This window comes from Crocodylus porosus, unplaced genomic scaffold (assembly GCF_001723895.1).
Source record: "Crocodylus porosus isolate Cpor-Errol unplaced genomic scaffold, CroPor_comp1, whole genome shotgun sequence".
Taxonomy (NCBI): domain Eukaryota; kingdom Metazoa; phylum Chordata; order Crocodylia; family Crocodylidae; genus Crocodylus; species Crocodylus porosus.
In genome coordinates this window covers 12,119,117-12,145,609 of record NW_017728915.1, presented here as the reverse complement: position 1 = coordinate 12,145,609, position 26,493 = coordinate 12,119,117, and the positions used below count along the sequence as shown (strand labels likewise).

At 39.1% G+C, this 26,493-nt stretch overlaps 1 protein-coding gene across 5 annotated transcripts in view; it reads left to right on the top strand.

Annotated features, from left to right (window-relative positions):
• Positions 1-26,493, top strand: part of FTO (FTO, alpha-ketoglutarate dependent dioxygenase) — a 423,074-nt gene that overhangs the window by 380,911 nt on the left and 15,670 nt on the right. Inside the window, exons 9-10 of one of the 5 annotated variants that reach the window (XR_002101228.1) lie at positions 5,347-5,430; positions 5,527-5,654. The exons of 1 other annotated variant lie outside the window; for it this stretch is intronic. Coding sequence is in view for 3 of the 4 variants with exons in the window: in XM_019535709.1 (XP_019391254.1) it covers positions 5,347-5,425 (79 nt within the window). In the remaining variant the exon portion in view is untranslated. Of the gene's footprint in view, positions 1-5,346; positions 5,431-5,526; positions 5,655-25,924; positions 25,978-26,493 lie in introns of those variants that run through there. 3 more of the 5 variants (XM_019535707.1, XM_019535709.1, XM_019535710.1) reach the window with 3 other exon arrangements.

Genomic DNA, 26,493 nt, shown 5'->3' with positions numbered 1-26,493 from the left:
AGCTACATCAACTGTCTCTGATTTACTTCCCCCTAAAGGATATAGAAAATCCACTTAATGGTAGCTGAGAGAACATGATGGGTATCCTCAGGGTATAGCACAATAGAGACAATGCCATCATTTGACTCAACAATAAAGAGTAACCTTTTTCCTGCAACATGTGCATAGGCTGTCTGTCAAATTCCATTCCATATTGAGAATTTATCATACAAACAGTAGGCCTGGCTTTACAGAGTTACTCCAAGTGGGTGAAACATCATTAAATCAATGGTGTGACACACGTGTAAAACTGGAGCAAAGCCATGTTTGGGGCAGGTTTTAATTAGTATTTTATAGTTTTCACATTTAAAAGCATTTCTGCCTGAAACATCTCTCATATTGCAGCATTTCAGTTAAGCTACAGCATGAATTTAATTAGAATAACAACTTAAGAGGGCTCATGGTGTGTATCTGGCATTTGATCCAATCCAGACCCAGTATTTTTTAGATCTGGTATGGAGGCATGGCTGGATCCAGAAGCATGGTTCTAGTATAATAAGTAGCATAATATTTCTTTCATCAAAAAGTTCACTGTAAGCATCTATGTAGAACACAAATGGCCGAAATCAGCTAATAATTACCTCACATAATTAATGGGGTTAAATTTATTTTCTTCATGAAAGAAAAGTCCGTCATATGTGGAGTAGCATTATTAAACTCTTAAGACCTTCTCCATATTAACTTCACTAATTCACATAAGCTGTGAAGCGGGATATCTATGCTTTCATAAATTTACATGGGAAACACTACTGAGTGATAACACTAGTGAGAGTCATGTGAAAAACTCTGTGGGAACATAGATCCCTATATATCATAGGAATTATCATACTCTAGTCTAGCAGACATGGTTCATCCAATCTAGTCATATCTCTGATAGTCACCAGCTCCAGATCCGTCAAAACTCAGTATATAAATGTCCCATTTCTTTTTGAACTATTGAATAGGAAGCCACACCTGCATAGTTTTTAAAGATGTTCCTCTTGAAATCAGTAAGATGTTCTGCTTAAAAATTGGTGGTACAATATGGCCCTTTGATATTAACAAACTCTGACAGCCAGTGATAAAGCCAGCAGATTTGTAGAATAACACCTTTATCGTCCATCCATCCACAGAGCTGGAATTATTTGCCTCCCTATCTTCTGCTGAGTATTACTAGGTCATATTATTTTGATTTCATTTTACTTTAGGAAAATAAAACAGAAAATAGGTTTTGCTGATTCTTTGTCATGTCTCTGACAAAAGACTATTTTTATTGTTTACGGGTAGCACCCATAATTTTCTGAAGCCTTTCCAAGGACAGAAAAAGTCACTATCCTTGCTCCATATAAAGTTTCAGTAAAATTATATATGGATTTATTTCCACAAAGTACTGACCACTTGAGCTTCTATCATGTGACCATATTTTTAATTTTAGGAGCATGAGTGGTTCTGTTGAAGTCCACATAGTTTAAAAGTTGAATGCATTCTTATTTGCCGTTCTGGATCAGGGCCTGTAATACTCAACACTTTACAGGACTGAGTGGGTATGGCTTTTAAATTGTACAGTTGGCATCAAGTTACTCATGTGACTCACTTTAATTTTCTTAATTTCATTTTGACCTTAAAGATAAATCTATTGAGTTTTCCACCAAAATAGTTTTATATTGAAACTCACTCTAACTACATTTTTGAAGAATTAGAATTTTGAGTTTTTAAAAATCATCATTCCCAAATGTCTAATTCATTTTTTATCTATTATGTTATGGTCTCTATGACTCATCTGTTTAGTTCAGTACTTTGTCATGGCAAATCTTGTGCTCACAATTGCTCTTCAATATAGTCACCCAAGTCACAACCATATCATACAAGTGGTGAAAATTACCTCATGCTCTTACCCTTCTTGCTCCATATAGTTGGTTTCTACTTGTCTTGCTTTCCTAAATTAATATTTTATTTACATAGGTCAGTTTTGATGTCATACTTTGAAAACTGTTATGTATTCATTCATTCATTCAATGACTTCATTTTCTGGTCCGTTAATGCAGTGGGGTGTGCAAGACGATCCACTGGGATGCAGGAAGAAAATACTAGAACTTTCTTTTTCTATTTATATAAATATACATATATTTATAGAAATATACATCTATTGGAGGTGCGTGCTCAAGATTTTTTTACTGATGGGGTGCACGATCAAAAAAGTTTGGAGACCACTGCCTTAATGGATCACAGGAACTGAAGTTAATATTAAACTGTTTTCAGTTTTCCTTAGATAACATGTAGTGCCAATAGGTGCTGAAACTGTGTCATGGTGTTACCGTAAAATGTCTTCCCATTTCATAACTTGAAGTCTTTCTTCACTATAAAACAATATATTTTATATAATTTTATATAATTTTCAGAGACCCATTTCCCAGCTGTGTAATGAACATATAACATTTCTCTAGTTGATCCATCACATTATTGGAGGTCTTGTGGCCTATGTAAGCTCAAAACATTCCACATTTCCAGTTTCAGGTAATTTTTTCCCTTAGCAAAGGGACTGGCCATAATTGATAAAGGACTGAATGAAAGAGATGAGTTACAGATTCAATATGGAATCTTTGAAGAATACAAAATATAAACAGGAATACCAGATAGATGTGGAAAAGGCTTGAGGCTTTGAAAGATTATTGTACAGCAGGTGTAAGTGGGAAAGTGTCAGGATACAGTAAAAGGAACTGCAAAAGAGATTATAGGAATAATTCCAGAAATAATGAAAAGCAAAGGATGGTTTGATGAAGACAGGAGGAAGGTGATTGAGGATTGACATGCAGTCAAGATTTCATGCCTTCAAAATTGGAATCAGTTTCATGTTGAGGAATATAGACAAAAAAAATAGTTGCATAGCCTGGTGGAGAAAATAGATTTAAGATTCAAGGCGATTTAGCTAACTTGTATCACTACAGGTCCCTGCAAATGTAACAGGTAGACTATAACTATTGCTGTGTGCTCCCCAAGCAGCAGCTTCCGATCTGCTTTTAAATTGGAAGATACGTAGATTTTCTGTTTTGTCTGATGACATGTCTGTATTATAGGAGAAAAGATACAGTCTGGAAAGCAAAGGCAAATGGGACTTAACAGAGGGGGAACAAAACAAGCATATGTTTGTCAATTTCTGTCTCGATCTTGGCCAGGTTTAGACCAAACAGTTGACAGTCATTAGGGCTAGGGACAAATATTTAAAAAGCCTGACCCTGAATTGATTCAATCTTTGCAGGTTAGAGTAACGTGGCAAGGCTAAATCATTTTGTAACTGGACAGACATTTCAGAAATGCAGGCACATGCCTGCAGTGGCTCAGGCTAGAAGCTGGGGGGTGCTAGAGCAGCCCTCCTTGTGCTTTCACAGGGCTGAGCTGAGGAGGGGTATGGCCAGACCCCAGCAGGATGCTCTGATTATTCACCCCCTCTCACCCCCACAAGCAGCCCAGCAGGGAATGTTTATCACTCCTAACTCAGCTTTTATCAACCCATTAAGAAAACAAAGTCTCTCTCCATTAACTAACTTAAACAGCTCCTCCAAGGAAGGATATTATGCTACCTGTTGATTAGGTCCAATCAACGAGGGGTCTGAGGCAGACATTGCATAAACCAGTTTGAGGCAAATCAGTTAAGTCTCATATTGCATTCAACCAGCTTTATTTCAAACCGGTTTCAGCCATTTTCAAACTGGTCTGTGTGCACTGAACATCTGTTCTGTTACAGGTTTAAACGAGTTTCTTATCACTTAAACAGGTTTATGTGTATAATGTCTGTCCCTAGACAGGCAGATTGTTTAAATATCTAGAAACATTAGTTACTAATAACAGCTTGGCAAGGGAAGAATTAAGTCATCTGTGCAGAGCAAAAATCCTTGTTTGCTTGTTACTTTTCTCTTCAGATGATTTTTAGCTCCAGACAATTAAGAAAGACCAAATTGCAGATACATGAGACAAGTAAAAGGACTAGCATTTCATTTGGATGTAAGGCCTGGACTTTTACTGAGAAGGCATAAAACCAGCTAAGTACCTCCAAAGATAAAGTAGTGAGAGAAACATTTAGGCTTGTTAAAGAGATGGTGCATGGGGTAGAAGCTTTAAGAAACTGGGGAACTTTTGTGAAGAACAAATAATAGTAAATATGACATTCAAAAGACCTTGTGGTTAAGGCATTTAGCTAGGGGATAGAAAAACAACCAAGTAGGCATTCTCATTTTCATGGCACTTAACCTTTTGGATGACCAAAAAGAATATGAAAGGATAATACTGAGTAAGACCTCAGTACTCTTAAAGTGAATTGGTAGCAATACAAAAAACAAATCCTTGAAATAAATCCTTGAAATAAGAGGCAAATTATGAAAGCAGCAAAAACTTCTAGTTTCTATAGACATGAGGACATAAGTTAGTTATATTATGGTAACTTTTGTAACTATAACCTAGATTTTATTACCAATTTTATTTAATAACTGTTGCTTCATCAACAGTCAATTAAATCTTGTATCTAAATTGAACAGAAGATTACAGGGGGGAGGGAAGCTTGTAAAAGACTTTATTGCAGATAAGACTTATTTGGTCATCTTAAGAATTGAGATCAAATTTGCAAGCAGTATCCTACTCAAATTTCTTTTCTAGGCTTCTGTGCTCTGGTTCCTTGAAAGCAGCCTATTATTTTCTACCCATATATTATAGTGTCCTGTTTGCTGGCAATATGCCCCCTGTTTAAGGTTACTTTCATTAATTAACCATAAGTTAATTTCTTTGCAAGCAAAATCTCTGATCTAATTATGTTTTTCTTAAAGCTGAAAACCTACACTTTTTCTCTTCTACTTTGATAGCACTGTAAAAAGTATATTCTTTTACTTAACGAGCCCTGTCTCTGTGGATTAATTTAGTAGCCTTTGAAAGGGTGACATTTTAAGAAATCATAAAACGATATTCACATTTTTAGTAGTTTTTAAAACCAGTGGCTCATCTTGCAATAGAATGTGGAACATGTTCTTAAGATAACCTATTTTCCATTGATTGCATCATAGAGGTAAAGGAAAAAATTATTCCCACAGACTGCTTAGTCTCATAGCTAAGCAGACATCAAATCAGTAATGATTTGACAAAAACCTTTCACCTGCCCTGTGACATGCTTGGATATTCTTTCTCTGGGATGGTTGCATATTTTAGGTAATAGCTTTTGCATTTTTATGCCTGTTGTTGGTGTACTGCTTTATGTTTCTTTAGAACAGCTACATGTTTAAAAGTTGCCTTGCTAATCCATGACTCCAATGTAGTACACTTGTGCTAAGTGATGTTTCTTTTCAGGATAGGTGAATCTAGCCATTTTTGGATGATAATACCCATTGCCACTACAAAGGAACAACAGTCAAACTTGCAGTGTTGAATATGGTATGAATTTAATGTTTTTTTAGATTGCACTTTTATCTCCCTGATGCTGACTGAGGAATATGGAGACATATGCATCCCTGTCTTTCTGTCTTTCAGAGTTAACTTCACTTGAGCAATAAAATCTGGGTGCTTTTTAGAGCGTTAAATCTGGCGAGTTGAAATTTGTCATGATGTCTTTCAGGACTGCCAGGTGTATGTCACAGAGTGGGAAAGTTACTCCACAGGTAACTCAAATCTCTGTGAGCAAGCTTAGTACATGAAGAAGCCATTTGTATCCCACTGAGTCCCGTAATGTTGAGCACATTGCTGAGATTTACACAAATCTGATCTAAGCAGTTGATGAGATGGCTGCAGCAGGGTAGCAGTGGTATGACCTGAATCACTGTTTCTTATGCCTCACTGACCATGGCCACAGCATTAGGTTTTTTCTTTCTTGGGTCACAATTCACTGTAAAAGGTGCATTTTTTCCAAGTAGGCAAGTGGAAACCAGTTAGGTGGAAAAGCTCAGGAAAGGAAACCACGTGCCTCTTGGGCATGCAGTAGAAGGAGCAGGGCAAAGGTAATATATTGGTAAAGGCCCTGAATGTCTGTTTTTGTATCTAACTTTATGACTAACCGCAGTGCTTTTAAGCAGAAGTATTGTCAGTGGTATTGATTAGATGATCTGATAATCTAGGAAGCTCCCCGATGTGTTAAATTTCCTTTTTTCACATGGCTGTAAGTGTGTGCGATTATAGAAGCAACACTCCATGGACATCACCAAAGTATGACTGCCTGCAATTAAATTGTGCCATGCATGACGATTCCAATTAGTCATTTGCCAGTCATTTTTAACCCTTTCCAGTGATTTATCAGCGTCTGCATTTCAGCTAAGCCTTTAGGATGCTTGAGGCTTCCAAGTCTGGATTATACATGTGTAACGGTATTTTGTCGGGAATACAACTCCACAATGTCTACTGAATATCCTTGAAATCTCTGAAAGTTTTAAGTTCAGTTTATAGTTATCTATGAAACTAAAGATGGATGAGCAAAATTTGGAGCCCTTATAACAGCAAAATGTAAAAAATCGTCTCATCTATGATTTTAAGAAACTGGAAAATGTAGTATAAAATGTTATACTCTGCTTAGAATCTGTTATGTTATATCTAATAACATATGAAGTATAAAACATAATATTGTTGCTATATTAAACTATAAATTACTTTCAGCACTGTTCACCAGCAGAACTGAGTGCCATTCCTGCCATTTGGCCTGTTTTAAGTACTTGCTTTCTTAATACTCCCATAACTGTGGGTCCTTGTGTTGATCTGCACAAGTGAAAGAGTCTGTACCAACCAAATAAAGAGATTTCATTTAGTATTTTCCCATCTTGAGGAAAGCAGTGCACAAAGCCTTTATGCTTTTCCTTTCACCATTTGTTCTCTTCAAATAATTTAAATTTCTTTTGTACATATGTGGACAACTTTTCCTTGAGAGTGACTGAGCCTTTGTATTTTTTTCCTGACTTCTTTGGCAAAGGCTGGCAAATTTCAGATTTGTAATTCTTTTCTGGAGCTAGGAGTAGTTAAGGCTTCCCTGTCAAAGGGATTCAGATGTCATCACTGTATTGTCTAACCCACCAAATTATACAGGCATATTATCCTGTCTAGACTACAGACTCCGCCATTGCTACCACTGGTGGTGTTATAACACTGGCGAAATATGGGGCCCAGATTCACCAGTGGGGTCACAGCCTACAAGGGATATAAGATTAGGCCAAGAATTCTGCTCAGTGGAATTTAAATACATTACAGTAACAGAGGGGTTAATGACTATATCCGTCTCTCAGCAAATGCAAAATTAAGAGTTAGAATAGTCTAGATGAAAAATTTATTGCAAAACTGCCACAGTATTATGGAAAACAAAATGATTTCACTGAGTAGTAGTTCTGTTACCATAATCCTAATGATAAACTCTGTTACACTAATAATAGAAGAAAAACTAATTGCAGTGAGGACAGGACAAATCTTTTTTAATCCTCGTTGTCATCTCAACTAAATTCAAACCCATTTGTATTAACCTTTGCTGACAGAGTCACATGATGGACATAATTTCTTGTAATTTACCAGCACTAGATCTAACCTTTCTTCATCAAATATTCATAAAGGCATGATTCTCAATGATTTTCTGTCTCTTTTCATATTTACAGCTTGTTGTCTTCTTCCTTTTTACTGTAATTTGAACACAATTGAAGTCAGATGGAATTAAAGTTAAATTGCGTTAGCAGCTTAGGTACCTGAAAGCAAAGAATAACTAATAGAAATTTCTTGCAAGTACAGATCAGTCTGTAGTCTGGTGAAGTTCCATTATACAACCAAATGTCCTTCCCTCAAGAGAAAAAAAATGAACTGCAGAGATTAAGTGCTCTAAATTTTTGTTTTTCCTATAAAATTGTGTGTGTGTATGTATTTATATATATACAATATATATACACACACATACACAGACAAAAAAAGTAAGCCGTTTTAGCAGTTTTAGTGAATTCCTTGTGTTTGAGGAATGTAATGAAAAATTGTGGGATTGATTCTCCACTTGCTTCGATAGATATAAATAAAGAATAACACCAGTGAAGTCCATTCAGTTATGCCAGTGTAAAACTCATGTGAAAAAATCAAGCCTATATCCTTAACTAGCCAAGAAGTGTGATTCTCAAGTATAGCTGCACTCTCACTACTTCAGCAGTGTTTTAAAAAATATATTTTTAGTATGAAAAACTGATGCATTTATGTAACAAATATAAGTATAACAACAGATTAAACAGCAATTAATATTTTAAAGAAACATTTTAACGCAAAACCTTTTTTTTTATCCAAAATACTCTAAGCTCAGTGTGCTGTATCTTAGAATCTGTAAGTTGCTGGTTAGAGGGTTTTGCTCTTGAGTCCAAGGTCATAGAGACGGCCAGATTTGGGGTTAGGAAAGAATTTTTCCACTACTAAGATTGGCATGGACTGTACACATTTTCCCTTCCCCTGTAGCATAGGCATGGTCTTCTTTCTAGAATCCTTTCAACATATGTTAGCTAGGTACTTCTCTGCATTGCAGTGGCAGGACATTCACAGCTCCCTTTTCTCCCCTGCTTTTGCCTGTGGCATGTTCTGGATATTTCTGGTATAGTACCTTGCTACTGTTTGTGAGGGTTTAAAGTAGCAATTTTGGGGATACACTGGGTAAATTGTGGCTTGTCGATACAGGGGACTGGACTCAATTGTTGTGCGAAATAGCTATATTTCGTTTCAGTTTCGGAATCGGCCATTTCGGAGCAAAGTGATTCGTCTCGGTGTTTCAGATCACTGTTCTGTTTTGATTCAGCCAAATCAGTTTTGGAGTTTCAATGCTGTTTTGGCACTGATTCAGGCAGCTGCAGGTTCTCCTGTACTTTGTCCAACTGTACCTGCCTCTCCTCAGGTGGGGGGAGCCACAGGAGAAGCCCCCATGGCTGCCCTGCCCAGCCCCATTCCCCAGCCTCCTGGCACTAAAAAAAAGCCCTGCACTCACTGAGTGCAGCACCAGTGATTGGGGCCTCTCAGGGCTCATGGCAGAGCCCCCCCATGCAGCACGGGACAGTTGGGGAAAGCAGGGATTGCCCCCCCCACTTGGCACCTGCGCAGCGGCTGTCTCATCACATGGGTGCAGCATGGCTCAGCATAGCGCTGCATGTTGTCTGGGAGCTGGGGCCACTCTGGCTGAGCAGTGCTGGGCTCTGGCTGACTGCTGGAGCTGCCCCAGCTCCTGGACAGCATACAGCACCGTGCCGAGGCACACTGCACCCACACAATGCAACAGCTGCTATGCAGGTGCCAGGTAGGGGGGAGGAGGCAATCTGCACTGCACGGGGGGGTCTGCCACAAGCCCTCAGAGGTCCCAATTGCCATTGCTGCAGGCAGTGAGTGCAGGGCTTCTTTTTTTTTAAGCGCTGGGAGGCTGGGGCCAGGCAGGGCAGCCATGGGGTCTTCTCCTTTGGCTCCCCCCACCCAGGCAGAGGCAGACACAGCTGGAGGAGCTGCAGGAGAAGCCCTCCATAGCTGCCCTTCCCAGCCCCAGCCCCTCCTGATCCCAGCCTCCCAGCACTTAAATAAAAAAAAAAAAAGCCCCACACTCACTGACTGCAACAATGGTGATCAAGGCATCTGAAGGCTCATGGCAGAGTCCCCCCCTCCCCCCCATGCAGTGTAGGGCAACGCAGCAGCTGTTGCATCACATGGGTACAACACAGCTCGGCAGGGCACCAGACACTGTCCTGGAGCTGGGATTGCTCCACCTGTCAGCCAGAGCCTGGCACTGCTCGGCCCCAGTGGCCCCAGTTCCCAGACAGTGCACAGCACCCTGCTGAGCCGCGCTGCACCCATGCCATAGGACAGCTGCTATGCAGGTGCCAGATGGAGGGGCGATCCCCACTGCCCATGCTGCACTGGGGCGGGGGGGCTCTACCACAAGCCCTCAGAGGCCCTGATTACCACAGCTAGAAGCAGTGAGTACGGGGCTTTTTTTTTTTTTTAAGTACCGCAAGGCTGGGGCTGAGCGGGGGATCAGGCCAGGCCATGGGGATTTTCTCCCATGCCTCCTTCAGCTGTGCCTGTCTATGCCCCAGCAGGGGGAGCCGCGAGACAAGCCCCCATGGCTACCCTGCCCAGCCCCAGCCCCGGCCTGGCCCCAGCCTCTCCACACTTTAAAAGGAGGGCTGAGAGGATGTGCTGGGCTATTTCCAGGGGGTGCCTCCGAAACATTCCGAACATCCAAAACATTTCGGAAACATTTTGGATGGCTTTGTTTCATTTTGGAGATGTTTCGGAGGGTGCCAAAATACGCTGAAATACCTCCAAAATGAAACAGCTGCTGAAATTTCACACAGCTCTATCAGAAAGTCCTTGCCAATGTGTGTTCTTAAGTGATATTTTGTAGGCACCATTTGTACCAGCCTGGCAACAGAAACAGTATGTCTAAGAACACACATTGCATTTTTTCCCTGTGTAAGTTCATGGGATCATAGGAAAATAGGGCTAAAAGGGACCTCATGAGGTCCTCTAATCCAGCCACCTGGTCAAGACACAATCATCCCTGCCAAGTGTCTGCCTAGCCTACTTCTGAAAATTTCCATGGATAGAAATTCTAAAACTTCTCTAGGTAGCCTGTTCCAATACTTGACCATCCTCATAGCCAAAAAGTTTCTCCTTATCTCCAACTTTAATTTCCTCTGCTTCATCTTGAAGCCCTCTTATTTCTGTTCCCTAAAGCCACAAAGAAAAATGCAGAGTTGTGCCTGTGTATGTCCTGGAACAAAAATATCCCAAAATTGGCATGTATACACATTACCCTTCTAATCAGAGTCTAATGAGTGGCTGATGCACTGCTGTTTTTCTGCCATTGTTGATTCAGTGATGCTGAGATAATTGTACAGGTGTACTTTGCAATATCTTGAGATAAACTGTTATTACCTCTTATGCAGAAAACATTTTTAGGATTTATTCTAGGACAGCAAACTTAGACATCTGTACCCAGGATAAATGCAACAGGAGTTTGCAGCATATGTGAAGGTAGAGTTTTAATAGAATGTAATTTGTATGTCCATTTCTTGGGGGGTACATGGTAGATCCATGGGTAAAATATAAATGTTTAAAATAAGCTTAATTTTGAAATGCCTTCTCTCTTCATTGTTCCACTGTCCATTTCTTTGTACAGAGCAGCTGGTAACTGAGTTATAGCCTTGCTTAAACATTTCAGCTTTGGCTGTCATTGCTTTTGTGAGAATCACCTAGGATGTAATTCAGTGAACTGCTGAGAGCCATCAAATCTCATTTTCAACTGTGAGAACTGAGTGCACAGCACCTTGCAGGATCAGGTCTCTAGAGAACAAAGGATTCAACGTGCTTATAGGCCATGTGATACATTCACTAAAACATAATTTCTAAAAACAGGTGAAGAAATCATCCTGAAGATGTTTTGCCCTTAACTTCCTTCCTTTTGACATGATACACTGACTGCTAACAAACATGGGGGGGGAAACACAGTGCTTTACTGTCAGCTCGGTGCACCCCTGCACTGAGCACGACTCATGCCCAGAAGAATCACATCTGTTTGATCTAGCTCTCCAGCATCTGTATAGCTCGCACTCTTCAGTGGGGCTTTTTGGTGCTTTTATCTAATAGCTTATTCAGTCAGCTTATTCAGTCAAATTGATGTGATTCCTCTTCCGGTAAAGCAGTTTGGTTTTTTTCCCATGTTTGCCAGCACCCATAGGGACCATCTATCATGGTTAGATTTCTTCACAGTGATTCATTAGTCTGGGAGTTGTGGATTAAGAGTTCCCCCTTTGTTTTCATCCCCATACCTAATTTGCAACCTTGGAGGGGTTGTGTAGAAATACAGTTCAGTTTAGAAGATTAAATTAAATACTTAAGTTAGTTAACCAACTTCATTTACATCTGACTGCATTGATAGCTATTTTAGGGCATATTAGACGCATTATCTTGTCTCTAAAACCTCCCTACTTCCTCCTTTTCCCTCCAAAACAATTTATCATAACATATCTGTAGAGATTAAGAAGAAGCTGTCTTTGACATCTAAGAATCACCTTAAAGCAATCAAAATCTGTACCACAGCCATGAACATTCGATACACCTCTGGGCCCAAAAGCGATTGTCACCACTTCTGGTTCTAGCGTAGTACTGCAGATGGCTAATTAGCTCTGCCTCAACAGACTAATATACCCATATTCATATGGCACTAAGAGGCAGAGTGAAGTAAAGGAGATCACAGCTAGTACTCAAACCTGAATTACTATAGCCATATTCACTCTGTGCTAAGAGAACACAAAGTACATAAAGTTAAGCATGTGGATAGGTCTTTGAAGAGTCAACATCTAGTTTACTGATCTGGCTACACAAAAAGGGTTCTAATTGTACAGAGTAATGCACATCCTGTACCTCACTTTGAGCAATGCTGAACTAATTGCACGTGTTTCTAGTTAACTATAAATATATAATACAATAATGTGGGCTATGTATAACTAATGGGTGGCATTCTTTGACTCCTATCAGTGTAACCATTTTTTCATTTCACTTATTTACACTGGCATCAAAGAAAAAGAAGTAAACCATTTGTAGGTCAAATTTCAACATTAATGATACTGATTTTATACTGTTTTCTGTACTTGCCCACAAAATTAATCGTGTAATTATTTTAAAAACTATTTATCATATTATGCACTACCATAGCTTCTTCATATGAGGATTTCAGTACGAAGTCTTTAAAAGGGTCTTGCAAATCAGAGTGTTTGATGTTTGGATGCCCAAAGGAAATGTATTCATAGTTTCTGAAGACCTGTAGCCCAAATTGTAGGGCACCAAAGGAGATACACAAGGGATACAAACTAGGGATACAAAAAGGGCACTCAACATTATTACTTTATATTTTAAGTATAATTAATTTGCATTCCTATCATCTCTGATATATAATTACTAATACACTTTGGAAAGAGGCAATGGGAAATTAAATTATGTTCCTAGGGCCAGATTGCAAAGCAATAGCAGAGTCAGGTTATGGAGAATAAGAACTTTAAACAAGCAACTCTGTGCTTTGGCCCTTGCACATGCTTCCTTCTTTGAAATATAGAAAATTTGTATGGGAATGGACCTTAGAAGGTCATCTAGTCCAACCCTCTGCTCAAAGCAGGAGCAAGTAGATCATTGCAGACAGGACTTTATCGAACCAGACCTTAAAAACCTCCAAGGTTGGAGATTCCACCACCTCTCTAACCCATTCCAGTGCTTCATTACTCTCCTAGTGAGAGAGTTTTTCCTAATACCCTGCCTAAACTTCCCTTGCTGCAACTTGAGATGCTGTATAATATAAGGTGTGAAAATTATAAATTATATATATATCTATATAATGAATTAAACAAAAATAATGCATCTTTATGTGTGGCTCTGTACTGTAAAGACTAGCGTTTTGCTAACATCACCAACATAGGGCATAGTTACTATAGCAGATTCTGGAAAAACAGCCACCATTTTTTTAGAGGGATTATGACAAATTAAAAAACCTTCCTATTATTCATAATGTTCAGAATAATTTTAATTGAATAAAGGTAATATAATATTTATATTTCTTTGCTAAAATAAATATTACTGTGCTAAAAAAGAGTGTCTGTTTTGTAGAGTGATTTCTCCTTCCTCTCACCATACCACTATACAGTATGCTAATACAACAGTGTATGCAGCTAGGATAATAAATGGTTGTCTAATGTTTAGTAGTTTATATGCAGCTGATTATTTAAAAATCACAAAGGTGTAACACGGGGCCCCAGGTCCTTGCCCAGATTTTGTTTGTGTGTGTGTGTGTGTGTGTGTGTGTGTGTGTATTCATGCATGGTGGTGCATTGGGTATATATTATTAAAGGTCAAACTACAGGCTCTTTTGGGCAGGTAACATGATGAATGACTTAGTGCAGACAAAACACTAAGGGATCATAATTCCTGTACATATTGAAAGCCTGCTTTCAGCTTATTTAGATTCCAAAGCGAGAGATTAAATGTGTCTGACATTGTGGTTATAAGTTATTTCCAAGATAATTTACCCACTTGTATCATATGCCCATCCTTTGATTTTTATAAATTAAAAGTTTACAATTCATAAGTTTCATCCCACATCAACTGTTGCAGTCCTTGGGATAACTTTGACTTTACTGAACTTCATTTTTTCAAGGAACAGTTTAAATTATCAACATAAAAATGTAATGTATACAGTCATTCCGGGGATAACCGAGAAATGAGCACTGCAGAGAAACAATAATGGATCCTAAATATTTCAGCACAGTTCCCAAGTAGTTTAGCCTACAGAACTGTTCATCTAAAAAGAACTGTTCTTTCTGCCTTTGCAGCCTGCTGAGAAATTTGACTTTCCATCAGTCCCTTTGCAAGGCCAGAAGGTTATTGCAACTAATCAAGTTGTTCTTGTGCTGTTATGGGTAGCCAGTGAGGCCTAGTGGTTTCCCTGGTGACCTTGGTCCTGTAATGCACTGTAAGTGACTGACTTTCTCCATTAATAGTTTGTTTTTGAGAGCTGAAAAGGTGACTTGTAATACAGCTCCTTTTTTCCGATTCCTCCATAATGACATTTTGACCAGGCAGATGATGTCCTTTGATTTAGTATGACCTTCTTAACATTAGTGACTCCATGAGGCATTAAGAGGAACAGTTTAAATGAGAAACTAAGCATATTGCTTTGTCAGGCTTTCCCTTTTTTAGTATCTTTGTAAGTTACTATATATGTGTATGTATTTTTTTAAATTAGTTTGCTTGAGCACCTGCTAAAATCGTCTAGTTTATTTCTCTTTTCAGTAAAAACTGTCTACATAAGGAGTGGCCCTAACTGGTCCAAGTTAGGCCAGTAAGTATAAGAGAATGGAGAATTTGGTCTGTATGTTCTGTTAATAGACATAGAATTACATTCAAGTATTATTGACAATTGTTATTCCTCAGTTTGGAATCCTTCTCTTCCTACTACTCTTACTCTTAAATGTTAAGATGTTCTTTATGGGACTTCCATGCTGAAGTTCTTTCATTCTGCTGAAACACCTATACTAGATGCTGTGTGCAGTTTCCAGAGCTACATAGTAGAGGCAGTCATCTGTTATTTACAGAAAGTATATAATTAATATACATAGTATCATAGGATATGTGTTTGCTGTACCCCATCTACAATCACATGGTTTGCTTTAAGTTGCCTGATTGTAGGTCAGGTGCAGCATGTGCACTAGGCCTGTGCAAAGTGGCTAGTATTCACTTCGGATTTGGATTTGTCCAGTTCAGGGGATAGTGATTCAGTTTGGTGATTCGAATCACTGTCCTGAATCGATTCAGCCAAATCTGATTTGGAGATTTGGCCACTGAATCCAAAAGGCCCCATCCCCTGCCTACTCTCCTAACCCCATCAATGACCCCAGCCCCAGCCTCCCGGCTCTTTAAAAAAAAAAGCCCCACACAAACTAGTTCCTGCAGATCCCCACTGCCCCGCACTGCCCCATGCTGCATGGGTGGGCTCTGCCACAAGCCCCCAGAAGCCCCAACAGCTGCTGCAGTATCCAGTGAGTGCAGTGCTTTTTTTTTTTTTTTAAGTACCAGGAGCTGGGGCTGGGCAGGTTAGCTATCTATGGGACTGGGAGAGCAGGTGGGGGATGGAGGCTTGTGGCAGAGCCACCCACACAGCGCAAGGTATAGTGGGGGCAGCGGGGATTAATCCCCTCACCCCCCACCTGGCAGGAGCCAGTGAGTGGGGGCTTTTTTCTTTTTTTTTTTCTTTTAAGAGCCAGATGCTGGGGCCAGGCAGGCGGGGCAGACATGATGGGGCTGGGAGAGCAGGCAGGAGTTGGGGCCTGCCGGAGGTCCCCCCCCGTCCCAGGCCAACTGGGCACTGTGAGTGTATCAATTTGGTTGCAGGCCAACTGGACGCTGCAACTGTATCAGCCACTGGGCTGTTTGGTTCGGGATCAAGGTGGCGGAGTTGGGAGTGAAGCAAAAACAAGTTTCACTTATTACAGTAAAGATAAATTTTACTTATGGCAGCAAAATAGCAACAAAAATATGTTTTAGCAGCAAAATATGGTTTACACGTATAACAATAAAAGGTTAAGCTAATAAACAGACAATATAGTAGTAAAAGTTAAAAAATGTCAGTGATAATAAGAACAGACAGACAAATTGACAAAGAGTTCCCACTTGGTTGGCAACTTATCGATAGTCCCTCAGTGCCAGGTACACGCCAAGTTGATCCAGAGAAGTTAGGCGTCCCTGATCCATTCTGTCGGAGGGAGCACCGGGGAAGGTCCCTTAGTCAGGATCTGGTCCTTGCTTACACTGGGAGTCTGGAGTCCGGGCTTAGAACAGCAATGACCATTCTGTTCCGTCCTTCTTACTGGTCACCTGATGTGCGTGTTCCTTTATATCTTGTCCTATGCTAATCTGTTGGTTTTAGGGCCACTCACAATCTTACCCTACAGCTGTTACCCTATGGGGTTAAAAAGTGTTAGAAATTATCATAATAAGCTACTGTCTAAACTTGGGTTTACCTAATAAGCAAATCATACCACATCACTTTGGGGTCTGAGATTAGCATTTTCTCCGCCTAAGTTCAACCCACTTGGTTACATCCTTTTGGAATTTTTTAAATGTGTTAATTATACCTTGTAGTCAGGTTTGTCATTTTTACTGACCTTTAAGCAAGAACTGTTAGGTCAGCTAAAGTTTGCAGTTCTGTTTTCTAATTCTGCTTTTTGGGGCCCATGTTTAGTCGTATGATTGGTACAGACAGTTAATTTTAACATTACAGTTATACTTATGACAGACAGGATATGTCTGCAGGAAACAATCTTGCAAGCTTTGCCTTAGCTAATATTAACTATTATGCCATTGCTACGTGCTCTCAAGAAGCAAATCTTTTTTACTATAATTTACTCATTAACCCCCTTGGTTCTGGCCATCCCACCCTCCATGGTCCTCTCCCCTCTACTCCAGCTCTGCCCCACCCCCTTCTTACTGGCACGGAGTCTGGGTCCAGTTCCCTGCAGTGGCAAGCAGGGACTGCCCGAATCTCCGAAACTCTGAATCTTTTCTGAATCAATTCAGAGCACTTTGAATTGATTCGGACCCTTTTATTGGTCTGACTTGATTTGGATTCGGAGATTTGGCTGCTGAATCAGGCTGAATCTCCTCCAGATCAAATCAGCACCCAAAGCCTTGCACAGCTCTAATGTGCACATATTCACGGGTGCTGGGAGCCATACCAGGAACCTGTTGTAAGTAAGTCAGGATGCAGGGGCAGGAGACTAGCGGGTATGAATGGTGGAGAGGAGGGCAAAGGGGCTGGTGGATTCACAGGAAAGTTGGCTGCCTAAGACAGAGGACCAGAGTCTAAAATTAACCCAGTCAGGGTTGAGGGGTGGGGCTACACTCCAAATGTGTACAGTTGTTTGAAAGATTAGGCTAACCAGTTCTCAATTTATCTTAGTTCACCTCCTAGGGTGAACTAAGTTAAATCAGGCTACCCATTTTTCGCCTGGTCTGACTTTCCCAAACTTATGTACAGATTGGCACTATAACATTCGTTTTCTTCCATTCAGTTACTCTCATACTGAACCACATAGCTTGTGCTTGGCTGAATCATGTCTTCTGGGGTGGCATCCAACCCTCATTTGAAGACATCAAGAAATGAAAAGCCCATTACTTCCCTGGTTAGTTTGTTCTATTGATTAATCACCTTAACTTTTAAAATTCTGTACATGTCTGAATTTGCCTGGCTTCAGCTTCCAGCCAGTGCTGCTTACAGCATTTTCTGCTGGGTTCTACCTCTTTTCTCTTTCAAGGTAGTTATACAATGCAGTCAAGTCATTTCACAATCTTCTTTTTGATAAACTCAACAATTTTTTTAGCTTTTCATCATGAAGTTCTTTCTCCAGTCCTTGGATATTTTTTTCTGGCTCTTTCTTATATTCTCTCTAATTTTCCAGCATTCTTAATAAATATGGGTACATGAACCATTCACAGTATTACAGTACTGCTCTCAGGATTGCCATATACAAAGGCAAAACTATGCTCCTGCTCCTCCTCACTACCTTCCTGGTGATATATTCAAGGATTACATTAGCCCTATAGTACCATAACATCACACTGAGAGTTCATGTTGAGTTTCTTATTCAATGCGACTTCTAGGTCCTTTTCAGAGCCACTGCTTTCTAAGGTACAATTTTTAGAACAGCTCTGCATTTCTTACTCTTAAATGGCAAATTGTGTTGAGCACTATTATATGTTGGAATAGGTCCAAGTTACCAACTGATCCAGATCTTTTTATGAGGAGGTTAGGACAATCGCACAAATTGCTGCTCTGCCAATCCATAAGTTATCTGCAGGTTGTTTCTGCTATAATATTATATTTACTTTCAAATCATTGATATAAATGTCAAATAGCATTAGGCCTAATACTGATCCCAGAAAAATTCAAATGAAAACAGCCCATTGGTATTTTATTTCAATTTTTCAAATGAGACATTAGTGATGATTCCCCAGTGAAGCATTTTGGAGGTCTGTCAGCTAACCAGTTCATAACTCATTTCATGCATGCTTTATTGATTTTATTCTGTGGTAACTTTGTAATTGGGATGTCAAATAGTACCAGTCGCAGTACCTTGTACAATTCTGTTGCATTTCATAGGTATGTTTATCAACCAAACTTGTAATCTTGCTACAGATTAAAGTTAAGTTTGACAACACCTATTTGCCATAAAACCAAGTTGAATTATATTAATTATGTCTAATTCTTTAACATTTGACTCCTGTGTCAGCTTTTGCATTTTTTTTTTGCCAAGGATCAATGTCATGCTAGCTAGGCTATAGGGATCTGGGTCTTCCCACTTTTTCTTTTTGAATATTGTCACAATTTAGCACTCTTACAGTCTTCTAGAATTCTAAAATGGGTTTAAAAAATAAAATTAGCAAGCTAGCAACCTTCTCATCCAATTCTTAAGTTATGAATTAATTCCACACACAAACCCACAGAAATTAACAGATGGCTGCGTGCAAAAATGAATGATTCTGCTGAATTTTACAACTATATTGTTCTTTTTACTTGTGATCTGGAACAAGTTGGGAGGATATTTCTGAAAATCCTCATATTAAAGGCAAATAGGTCTCAGTAAGGCACTACCTGCCATAGAAGTGATTAAGAGTCTGTTGCCTTCTGTGGAAGTTGGACTGAATCCCTAAAAGCCAATAAATGTGGACAATAACACACTTCATTTGTTTGCTAACTACACAGACATCAGATATAATTATTTTTTTAGCCTGGTGAGCAGAAGTAGATACTCCTTTACTTTGTCTGAAAGCAAACCCACTCTTCAAAGGTATACAAAGCTCAGATAGAAAGGTGCACCAAACAGTCTGAAAGAAGAGCAAATAGTAGTTCACAGAAGCAGTTGCACAGGAGTAAGAGATTTTTTCTATATTTTTGTCAGAAAAAATGTCAAATAACATTAAGATTTCTCCTGTAGCTTCCAAACTAGTCCACCAGCATCTTATTCTGGGTGAAGAGGCAGACCTGGTTCAGTAAAGAGAGCCTGGTAAAATCATTAAGGTAGGGGAAGCAAAGATCAAACTAATATCTGCTACAGAAAAGAAGCTAATCCAGGCCTGTCATCTGAGCAGGATAGGGAAACAATCTGTATTGCCATTTCCAAGGGAAAGAAAAAAAAAGAAAGAGAAAACCAAAACGTATAAGGCTAGATCACGGTGCAACTTGAGGGAAAAATGAAGTAAAATGGAAATTCTATTAGAAAATGCTAAGAGTTACCCTCTCATGACAGAATGCTGTCATCTTTCCTAAAACACTCCAGATTAAATTCAAACACAAAGGAGGCCATCTAAAATGTCCCACTCTCTGTAGACCCACATTCATCTTAGAAAATATGGATATTAAAAATAGCAGTTCCTCCACAGGGATTTTGGTCACAAAGGAAGAAAGGATATTTGCTACAAGGGCTGCTCTTTTCACCTAATAGGACAGAGTAAGTCTGCTGGTCCAAGCACAAAAAAATAATGTCTGTTTTTTGGAAGGAACAGAAGAAAACCTGGCATTAGCAGTTCATAGAAAGAGATCACTGATGTGGCAGGCCTGGTACAATTAACCAGGAAAAATGTAGTCTAATGAACAATATTCAAACAAACAAAACAAAATGTTTGAAAGACCATATTCTCATTATGTTCAAACAACTGCTCTTTAATAGGCACAGAACAAGAGAAGTCCTAACAGTGGATCCATTGTCAAAGGAATGAAATTAATGCTTTCTTGTACATGTTCTTTCTTGTTCCATTAATCCACAGAAATCTGGAAGGATGAGCCTGCAGGAACCTGAACTTACTTGCTGACCAAGCAAGGGTTTTTTTAGCCTTTCAGTTCCCCGTAGATAGCTTGTGTCATCTGCCTAACAGGGAAGACTTGTTTTTTCAGAGTTGAATATTACACATAGACTTATACAGTTTAAACCTAACAGAATGGCTACCAAGCAAAAAAGGGGATTCTGCAAGTGTGTTTAAAAGGTATCCTTGATACATGATTGAAATGTCCACCCCTATATTGCTTTAAGCTTATGGCAAGTGCTTGTTCAGATGCTGCAGCCAGAGCTATGATAAGAACAGCATAAGGACCTCTGTGTAATGAAATAGTTTTACAATGCTATATATCAGAAAAGTCTCGACTAACCAGGTATGCAGGGAGGATATGTTCAAACACTGATGTAAAGAGATGATCCTTAAGGTCTCAGTTAAGCCGTATTCAGAAAAATCTTAAGTCCATGCATTTAAGTCATTTGGACCTAACTATGTGCCTGAGTGCTCTGCTGAATACCTACGGGCTGCTGAATCATGTCCTGATTTAACTAATGAAGAAATATGCTTTATATAAATAGCTGATACAAATAGACTTTAGAATCTTTACATGATGGTCTAAGAGAACTTTTCATACGAAGTTGTAATGGCCTTACTAGTCAGCTTATTCAGCAAATGCCCATTTATGTCATTGGCAAGCATGAGTGTCTTACATCAGTCACAATAACTTATTGATCAACAAACAATTCATAAGTTCTTTACAGTAAATTTGAACTATGCATGGCATTAACTTTTGGACAAAATACTTATCTGAAGTACTTCTTAAGGCAGTGGCACCTTCTGCTTTATTATCATTAAAGTGTTCCCCATGGCAATAACTTCTTCCAAGAGGAATTTCAGGACTAGTTGCATTATCTATTGAAAAGCAATTTAATAGTTCCCATTCAGGCAAGATAGTTGTAAGACTAACACTGAAGTTTACTCCGAAGGCCATTTCAATCTTCCATAGATCTCAGGTTATTATATTACCTTCATTCTTTTCAAATCCACAGCATAAGAAAGAGAAGGAATGACATAAATTGGATGTTCAGAGGGCTCTGAAGATAGACATCAGAAAGACTCAGGAGAAAGAAAAGATCTCAGCATTATTTGTTCTTTTCCATCCTAAAGTAAAAGAGAACAAAGCATCAAAGATCAGTAGTGAGATGGCTCAAAGCCAGTACTGTATATCGTATCTTATAAAGTGAATGGGTCGGCACCACCAAAAGGTCTAAAGTCTCGATATATAGTGTGAAGTCATTGATGTTGTGGGCAGAAAGATTTTTAATCTGTAGGAAAAAAATATGGAGAATTGCATGCATTTACTATACTAGTATTAGGTACTACAGTTTTTATCTACAGGAGGCATTTATGAAGCATTCTATGGTCTTTGGGGACTCGGTTGTGGAAAATGGGTGGAATTAGTGTGTTTCATTTACACATTCTAGATCTGGGTCCTGTATACTGTGTAGGCCCTCACCTGGACAATTGAATTTATCATTTCTCTGTAATGGGAAAAAAAATTACAAGACAAACCAGCGTAGTTTTGTAGGTATATATGTACACACACACGTGCACATTTTGAAGGTGTTGGGATATTTTGCTGATATTCACTAGAAAAGAATCCTAGAATTTCTACCCCCAGGCTTGAGCTTAAAGATTAACATTTTGACATTTCTCTGAATACAACAGGAAGTGTTCAGCAAGGTATTGTTGTAGATGCGAGTTGGAGATGGGTATTAACTACCATTCTTCTGCTTCCCATTAGTTCTTCTCACCCATCAGTTAATGGTCACTTCAGGTCTCCACTGTGATAACTGATCATCAGGGATATTCCTTTACTGTAATTACAGTGGGAAAGCTATAATTTCAGAATTTTGAATCCAAGTGGGTAGACTTTTTGCCAGCATGTGACTTGTGTTATGTGATTTTTATTTGTACCAGTATGAACCACAGAATCATAGATGTTAAAAGGAAAAAACTTCTTCGATCTTTGAACCATTTTCTCTGCCACTGCTGCACTAAGACCGTTATCTATAAAATATGGATCGATAAAGTAAGAGATACAGATATTTAGTGATTATGAAAATTCCTGTTTGGATATTCTCAAGGATGCAGCTATACAAGACGTTTTACTGCACAGCAGACTAATTTGCAGTAAAGCATTACCATCTACATGTGCAGTGCAGTTAGGGTGCAGTAGACTAATTTACTGCACTGCTGGATAGTCCCATCTGATACAAGTGGTATCCAGCAGTTCAGTAAATTACTGCACTTAAATGCGCATGTAAACAGTGACATCAGGATTAATTTATGCCAGCTCAAACTGAGCCAGAATATATTTAGTCGCATCAATTGCATGTGTAGACATGTCCAGTGTGTATCTGACTACACATTTTTTTTCTTTTCTTTCATAGTTCCCTGGCCTTCTTTCTTTCCTTTTCCCACTTTCCCTAGTATGTGCCACCAACTCTTTTTACATGGTCTTGCTGTGACCTAAGGGCAGATGTTCTTTTTTTTAAAACAATGCGTTCAGTTCTTTGCATTGCATTTCTCTTTTGGGGTTTAAGTCCATTATACGTTATAAAAAAATTGTTTGTTGTAGGATTTAGTTATAGTGTGATCATACACAATATGGTTTAGATAGTGTAGTCCTCTTGTATAGATTACATTGGACTGTGTTTTCATTGTTTTTCCCAAGTTATACAGTTCAATGATGGTGCATTCACGAATAGATTCCTGTATGGCTTTCCCACAAATATGTAGAGTTGTTATCCCTGTAATTTAGCTGAAAGACTAAATGAACCTTTCCCATGGAAAAATGTAAGATGAAAAAATCTGTATAAGAGGGGGGGAAATTTGCAGCTTCTTTAGAGACAGAGAACCTACAACCCCAGGGATCTTGTGAAAAATCAGGTTCCTTCCATGTATATCCTGGTGCCTCCCATGGAAGGACTTCTCATCTGCTGTGCTTCACCAGGGGCCATCCAGCCATAAGGAACATTGTTCCTTACCTCATGAGCCTTGTATCTCCTGCACATAAGAAGTTAGCTGTAGGCACTGATGGAAAGGTAATACTGCCTGAATCACCATTAACTTTTGTCAGTTTGTTTTTCACTGTCTTTAGTGAAAAACATGCTATGTGCAAGAGTCAGCCCCAAATTCTCCCAACAGCCTTGTGTTAGCAGAGGAGGGTATCTGTAGGTCCCTGGGAAGTGTGCTATTGAGATTCTCCTCTCTTCTCTCTGTTGGTTTTATTTCCTCTTCCCTCTATCTCTCATTTAACGCCACACTGCACAACAGAGGGGAGCATCTGGCCCCAAGTAAACACCCAATAAAATAAATGGGGGAAGTTCACTGTTCCCTTGGTGCTATTGCATCACTTTGTCTGTGGACTCAACAAGATAACCATGCATCAATTTACATTGTCCAAGCTATCTTCACAACCAGAAGTGCTAGAAACCTTATTTTAATAAAAGCTTAGATTCTGGAGAATACAGTAAAATCTCTCTAAAGACCCTAAATCAGCAATTCCATCTGTGTTTCTGCGAATGTAGAGGAACAATGTCCCAGCTGATTATGCAAACAGAATGAAAATAGTTATTTTAAAAGTGCATAAAATCAATGCTTTGGGGAAAACAAGTCAACTGTGTTTATACTCTCAGCGCATAGCAGACATTTTGTTTCTTTGTCTAAGAAATCATAAGGAAGCAAAGAGTGTACGTGAAGTAAAACACCAGATCATACATTGTAACAGAGGGAACTGGAACATCAGATGCCTGAGTGAGGCTTACAGCATTTTAGGGTTTTTTTGAGGGAACATAAATTATATTGAGGTTGAGATATTTTTACATTGTTTGGAGTCAAAGTCAAATATTCTCAGTGTTGAGGGAATTGCTGCATAGCCTGTCTCTGGTAATGAGAAGTATATGACTAAATCCACGTCTATGGTGCTGAAAATTCCCCCTAATTGCTGAACCCTTTGGAGTGCTGGGATTATTTGCAAGTGTCCGTTTGAAGGGGTGTGTATATAAATATGTATAAACATACTTCTCATGCATTTAAGATACATTGCTTCCATGCATATCATTCAGAGAAATGATAGGAATAGAAGTATCTGGGAAATACATAGGGCTGCATATTTACCATATGTGGACTGTAGGTTAGATTGAATTAAACTTCATGTTTCTGCAAATGCAGTGTTGTTTATGAAGTGTTCCACTAGAAGATGTTTAACTCTCTCCTCCCCCAACTGCATTATGCATAGTGGTCCTATTTGTTCATCAAATGAGGCAAACATGGGGATGGGAAACTCAGTTAGTTTCACAGTGTTTACTAGTCCTCTCAGGACTATCACACTGAAATGGCAGAATACCTGGCCACTAACCAAGCAGGTATCCTAAAACCATTCAGCTCGGAGGTGCTGTTTCCTTGAATGCATGCCTCCCCCTACTGTCATGGCTCCATGCAGTTCTTAGAATCACCTGCACAAGGAATTTACCCTTTGGCATTATGAGCTTGGCAGACATGCTGGGTAGAGTCTGATCAAGAATAGTTCTTTGGTGGATTTCTGCTTGGAAATTCACCCATAGTGGAAGCAAGGCTATTGCTTAGAGTACTCCATTTGTTTCCTTTCCTTTTGTGGTTAAGAGGAAGAGCCTGAGTAGAGTGCATATGCTTATCAGGCTCATTTTACACCCTCTGCCCCATGTAGAGGGAATGGTATATCCGTTTTTCATTCATTGTTGCAGGTACAGCCAGCTAATATTTTGGATATTGGAAAAAGCAGTGAAATACAATTGCAGAGATTTTTAATGTTGATATTGAAAAACCGTGGAAATGGGTGTTATTTTTGCTGTAATAATTACAGTATACAGTGGACTCTTAAACATAATTTGTTATAAGTTTTTCATAAATATGTACAAAATATGCATGAGCCTGTATGTTGTTGTGCCTGTTTGAAGCTATGTTTTTGTTGTTTGATTCTGTCAACTCTTTGGTTACTCTGATTTCAGGCATTTGGAGGAGATTATTTGTCTAATTTCTATCAGCATTATATCTCAGACTAGAGAAAGAAAATGAATTTTCTGTATGAAACTGTAAGAAACTTTGAATGACAGGGTACATTATGTTATTTGGTCCTTGATTACAATTATGCAAGTACAGTGCCACACAGTAAGGTTATTAAATATGAGCAACGATAATAGCACACTTGCAGAGATTAAAGCCATGTAAGCTTTCAACAAAAGGTTACATAAAAACTCATCTAAAAATTCTAATCTTAATGGTATTAAGAATTATTATTATTACTGTATCCATGGCCTCTGAACTGGTTTGATTCGGTTAATCTTTCTCCTCCTCTTCCTACAGGAGTGCATGTACGTATATAAATGTTTATACATATATGTATGAAAAAGTATTTGATTTAGATCTACTGAATGGTTAGTGTTTTAAGGCATGTATGACTTGGGCATTTCTTATGTGAAGGAAAAAGAAAGGCTATGTATGATGTATTGAGTTGTATATGCCTTACTATTTCCTTTAGTGTGACATCTTGTAAAACCCAGTACCTGGACTCAGCTATACTCCAGGTCCCAGGTGAGCAGGTGGACAGAGGGGGGAAAAGCATGGTAAGATTGAATTTGGGTAATAATAGAAATTCTGGCATTTTAAAGCTCATGCAGCTGTCACTTAAACCCCTTTATTGTCAGATTCATTCGTCTCATCCTTACCACTGTGTAGAACAGCAAAATACACTTGTAGGACACTGTTAAAAGATGGATTCTGATACAGATTTGCTTTGTAAAACTACATGCAATGGTAATGCTGGTTAATTTCAGGCCATCATGCTATGACATGAATGATGCCCCAGGATACTGTAGCAGTTCTCATTTCCAATGGAAATAATGCCTCTGGGGACCTCAGGCTCTCACGTGAGAAAGACTAGAAGTGTTTGTAATGTATTATGGGCCAAATTCATTGCTGACATAAGTGATTTCAGCTGTTTGTAGTCTGAGATTGGGGTGGATGTTTTTCTACCCAGTGGTTTACCAGTGGAAAGAAAGCAGGTGGACCTGGATATATGCTTAGATTCAAACTCTTCTTGGAAGACCG